General features: G+C 35.5%; 1 protein-coding gene across 4 annotated transcripts; it reads left to right on the top strand.

The window, feature by feature from the left end:
* The first annotated feature begins 673 nt into the window (after positions 1–673).
* LOC117444242 (serine/threonine-protein kinase rio2-like) lies at positions 674–4,212 on the top strand. 4 transcript variants are annotated; one of them, XR_011643034.1, is made up of 4 exons: positions 674–790; positions 2,015–2,233; positions 2,966–3,093; positions 3,290–4,212. XR_011643034.1 is itself a non-coding variant. In XM_034079896.2 (3 exons), the coding sequence occupies exons 1-3, from the start codon at positions 757–759 to the stop codon at positions 3,454–3,456; spliced, it is 420 nt and encodes a 139-aa protein (XP_033935787.1). In that variant the 5' UTR covers positions 674–756; the 3' UTR covers positions 3,457–4,212. The 4 variants fall into 4 exon arrangements, 1 of the variants encoding a protein (XP_033935787.1); XR_011643036.1 differs by having other exon boundaries at positions 2,966–3,097; XR_011643035.1 differs by having other exon boundaries at positions 2,966–3,126.
* The last annotated feature ends 763 nt before the right edge of the window (positions 4,213–4,975 follow it).

Here is a 4,975-nt window from a genome sequence, read left to right as displayed (position 1 = left end):
AATTATTTTTCTTCAAACCTTTTTTGTCTCTGGGTTGTGCATTTGAGTCCTCCAAGCTATTGAGTCAAGGTTCCTAACACAGTTTTTCAGAACTTGTAGTGAAGTGGAGTATTGTCTGAATAAAGTACTTTTACTGCAGAAAAGAGTCTTTATCATAGGAGGAAATTAAATGTTAAGTATCATTTTGCACGTACTACTTTCAAGCAGATGTGTGTCTCTGTCGTCGGCGTCAAGAAGTGGAATTATTTGCCGAATGATTTAAAGGGCTGTAAGAATATTTGTATGTTGAAGAAAATGTATGAAGAAAGCGTAATGAGACAGTTTGAAGTTGACTTTTGTGTTCTGCTTTTATGTTTCAGTATTTGTAAGCAACTGAAAGAATATTGCTTTTATTTTTACTTTTTTATGCGTATTTAATTTGAGTTATCTTTTGTAAGAAGGGGCAGGTCAAATATCCCTGCTCCTTTCTACCATGCGCTATAAAAAACAACCAGTATATACATGTTTTGTAATAACTGCCATGTGTGGAATAAACAATTAAATGAATGTATACTTCCTCCCTGCTGTCTGGAGGTTATAAACGGTGTTTCTCACTGAGCCAAGTATGGAGATAAAGTGAAGTAAAGAAGTCAGATTAACTCGGTCTCTGCTGATTGTGGTTATACTTCCTGTTTCCAGTATGAACACATTTAGATTCGAGTTGACAGACAGAAACTCAATCAGCTACAGATATTGTATATCAGACATCTGGAGGGGATGATGAAGATGTACCTGCTGTTAGGGGTTATCGGTGAGTACGGAAACAACACATTTGATTTTAAAATCAGTGTAGGAAGTCACAATTAAAGTACATTACTTACAATGTATTTTCTAGGCCTCACGATGGGCGTTCTAGAGATATTTAAATTCAACTTAAGGGTAATTAAAGTCATTTTGTGCCCTATGATTAAATACATAAGTGAACTTACCCTCCGTCTTTATTCACACGCCATCAAACTACCTCTTGTTTTACCATTGACTTTGAGCCCCTGAGTTTAAGAAAGGCAGGGTTGGTTATTTAATATCATTGATTGTTTATATTTATTAGCTTATTTTTCTATTAATATTTATATAATATATATATTTTTGTTTTGTTTTGTATATATTATAGATGAAGGCATATGTTATGTATATTATCACACTTAGTTTTTCACTTATTATTATTTATTTGTTGGTATATTTGGGGGAAATGTACTCGTGTGTGTGTGTGTGTGTGTGTGTGTGTGTGTGTGTGTGTGTGTGTGTGGTGTGTGTGTGTGTGTGTGTGTGTGTGTGTGTGTGTGTGTGTGTGTGTGTGCGCGTGGACTAGCATTACTATACTTGTGGGGACCTACATATGTTTACGTAGTCACGTGTGGGGACTCACCTCCCTTATGGGGACAAATTGGAGGTCCCCATAAGGGGGATCATTCATTTTAGGGTGAAGACTTGGTTAGGTTTAGGATTAGGGTAAGGCATTTGTTGGTTATGGTTAAGGTTAGGATAAGTCTCTAGGAAATGCATGTAAGTCAATGTAATGTCCCCTGAAGTGATGTATACATGGTATGTGTCTGTCTGTCTGTCTGTCTGTCTGTCTGTCTGTCTGTCTGTCTGTCTGTCTGTCTGTCTGTCTGTCTGTCTGTCTGTCTGTGTGTGTGTGTGTGTGTGTGTGTGTGTTTTTTAAAAACCTGACGTGTACTGTATGACATTGTACCAAAAAATAATAATAAATGCATTAATTATATTTAAATCTGGGTGTTCAATATCAGCCTGTATACAAATCTCAGAATATTTAAATGTTTCGCCCAATTAATTAATACTGAATAGCAAAAACCAATTCAATCAAGAAATGAAATAATAACATATATACATTTTTTTTTATGTTGTTTTAACGCCTTCAGTTTTTTCTTCACATGTCTATGTTCATAAGCACAATATTTATTTATTTAATTTAGATTTTTCCTCAATTTTAATTACTCTCCCTTTCATTGTTTAGGTGCCGCAGTCATGTTATCAAGGGGACAAAACGATGATGATGATGATGATGATGATTATGATGAAGATGATGATGATGATGATGATGATGATGAAGATTATGATGATGATGATGAAGATGATTTGTTTTACAATGGGGAAAATCACTATAACGTGACTGGAAACCTGACTGGAAACCTCACGTTCCAACCACCATGGTTGGATGACGATGAACCATCAGGTACCCTCACTCTCATCTAATCATTTACTTTATTTAAAATGTATGTTAGCTATGTGACTCTAATGGATTTAAGGGAAGTTAAACTGAGCAGAAACCCCTCTGGTTTCCGTATCAAATCATGTTTACAGTCTAAAAGCACAATACAAATTATAATTAGATCATGATTTTATATTTTTCCGTCCCAGCCTAAACTCTAATGCAAAGGCTAGCTAGCTAACTAGGGCAGAGCAAAACAGTCCTCTCAAAATTTGCTTCAAATTGGAATATCTACTGTATGTCTAACGTTTAGTAGGCCGTTAGCTCGTTAGCTACACATGTTAACCAACTAGCTCGTAAAACCATAACACACGTGCTAACATCCTTATAAGAGCAGAGCAACACATTCTTACAGAAAATTAACTTCATATTGGATCCAATGCTAACGTTCAGTAGGCCGTTAGCAAGTTAGCTACAATTTTAACTAATCCGTAGAACCAAATATTTCACTAAAATGCACGAGTAAACCTTGTGCCACTTTCAGGATGTTAATATTTATGTTATATATATATTGTAGCACATTTTTACTTTAAATGTTCTATGTTAATTTATTAAATAATTGTATTTAATTCTTCATCAATCAATCAATCAATGTTTATTTATATAGCCCAATATCACAAATGTTACATTTGTCTCAGTGGTCTTCACAGTGTGTACAGAATATCAGTATGACAATACGACACCCTCTGTCCTTAGACCCTCACATCGCACAAGGAAACACTTCAGAAGAAAACCCAGTTTAAAGGGAAAAATGGGAGAAACCTCAGGGAGAGCAGCAGAGGAGGGATCCCTCTCCCAGGACGGACAGACGTGCAATAGATGCCGTGTGTAAATTCATTTACACGAGCAAACATTAAGTAGTTTTTCATTTGACAATAGTTTTTATGTTATCCATTACTGTGTTTACTTGTACTAAAACGTGCAACCTTGTGCCACTTTTATTTACCAACAAATGTTCTGTAAATGATATTTTATTCTCATATCGTCGCATTTGAACATCCTCCTTGTTTTCTCCTACAGGTGACAACTCAGGTGGAAACAACGCCCCCTCTTCCTCCTTTACGGCCAATCCACTCTGGCTGGTCGTCGTTCTCTTGGTTCCCTTCAAGTCGTCGTGTTCAATTATCCACGACAAGTTTTTTCGGTGTCTCTTATGCCTCCTTTCATCTCCAATAAGCCTCTGCTAACACTGTTAATAAAGTGACTACAATTTAAAATGTCATTTAATTAAGATCAACAATGTTTGACTAATAAAATGAGTTATAATCGGATTAGTTTCTTAAGTTTACATTTTGTTGTGGGTTTCAATGAGGCCCCTCAAGGCCTTTTGGGACTGAATTCTGAGTTTTCTGAAGTCATTTTGCAGATTAGATTGCGGCGGTGGTGGCAAAGTCGATAGGGACTTGGCTTGCCAACTGGAAGGTCACCAGTTAAAGTCTCGGAAAGACCAAGTGCTACCGAGGTGTCCCTGAGCAAGGCACCGTTCCCCACACTGCTCCCCGGGCGCCGTTCAAAATGGCAGCACACTGCTCCTAACACTAGGATGGGTCAAATGCAGAGAAACAATTTCCCCATGGGGATTAATAAAGTATATCAAATCAAATCAAAATTAATGCGGATTTCACCTTGTCTTAACTTTTAGGTTTGAAAGTATACATATTCGTTCTTTAATTGTGATCATGCCACTAGACAGTACTCTTAAATGGGTTATTTCACTCTTTGAAAATGTATTTAATGTTTAAGTTTATCCTTTGTTAAAGTGAATGTGTTTCTTGTTGTTTTATTTCATTAAAGTAAATAATCCCAGCACTTTTTCCACAACTGCCGACTGTAAAACCTCCCTTTTTTAAACAATTAAAATTCACTAGGGCTGCTGTGGACATACGATTTAAATGTTTTGCAAGGAAAAAGAGAAATACAAGAAGTTTAAGATCATTTTATCAACTTCGAGAGAAGCAAGACACTCTTGAGCTGAAATCAATAAAATCTTTACAAAAAAAGCACCAAAAGTCATTTTTCTACAGCTTTTCACACGCCATCATGCAAAGGAGTCACGGTGCATTTGAAGAGTGTGTGTTTTGTTTGCAGTGGATTCAAACATGACAAAGTGAGATGTTTGAGGTGACTATCAGAAACAGAGCGACATCCTGTGTTTTCGCCGTGTGGTCTGTGACTCAGTTCCTGAAAACTGGCTGAAACCAAGTGACACTCAGAAGGTAGAGAGACAAAGACATGAAGCACCAAAAAGATACAGAAGAAGGATTAAAGTATATATAAGATTGTACTACAAGGCCAAACATATGTGTGCACCTATATAACAACAATAAGCACTCATATACCTCACTATATTAAGGATAGTTATTGTTTTAAGTGTATTTTGTTTATTCTTTTGTTTCAGGCATCTTCAGCGTTAATATAATTATTCATATTAATTCAATACTGCTTATATTTGTATACATTTTTAACATGTGGTATATATTGTAGCACAGTTTGACTTTAAATGTTCTAATTTCATTTATTAAATATTTGTATTTAATTGTATTTATTATTATTTGAATTTTATTGTATTTAATTATTTTTTGTTTATTTAAATCTTCCTTTGCACGGGAATACATTAAGTCATTTTTTTTGTTACAATAGTTCTTATATGATATATTTCTGCGTGTATGTATGCACCGTTATTGCAAAGCGACCTCATTTTATGCG

The sequence above is a fragment of the Pseudochaenichthys georgianus genome, unplaced genomic scaffold, assembly GCF_902827115.2.
Source record: "Pseudochaenichthys georgianus unplaced genomic scaffold, fPseGeo1.2 scaffold_762_arrow_ctg1, whole genome shotgun sequence".
In the NCBI taxonomy this organism is placed as follows: domain Eukaryota; kingdom Metazoa; phylum Chordata; class Actinopteri; order Perciformes; family Channichthyidae; genus Pseudochaenichthys; species Pseudochaenichthys georgianus.
Note: the sequence above shows the minus strand (reverse complement) of the source record. Positions and strands in the feature narration are given on the sequence as shown.

What these genes read in the sequence shown, in the direction of transcription:
- LOC117444242 (XM_034079896.2), top strand. Translation starts at nt 757, where the DNA reads ATGATGAAGATGTACCTGCTGTTAGGGGTTATCG. An exon ending in CCTGCTGTTAGGGGTTATCG is followed by an intron (nt 791 to 2,014) that starts GTGAGTACGGAA and finishes TTCATTGTTTAG; the next exon opens with GTGCCGCAGTCATGTTATCA. An exon ending in GGATGACGATGAACCATCAG is followed by an intron (nt 2,234 to 3,289) that starts GTACCCTCACTC and finishes TTTCTCCTACAG; the next exon opens with GTGACAACTCAGGTGGAAAC.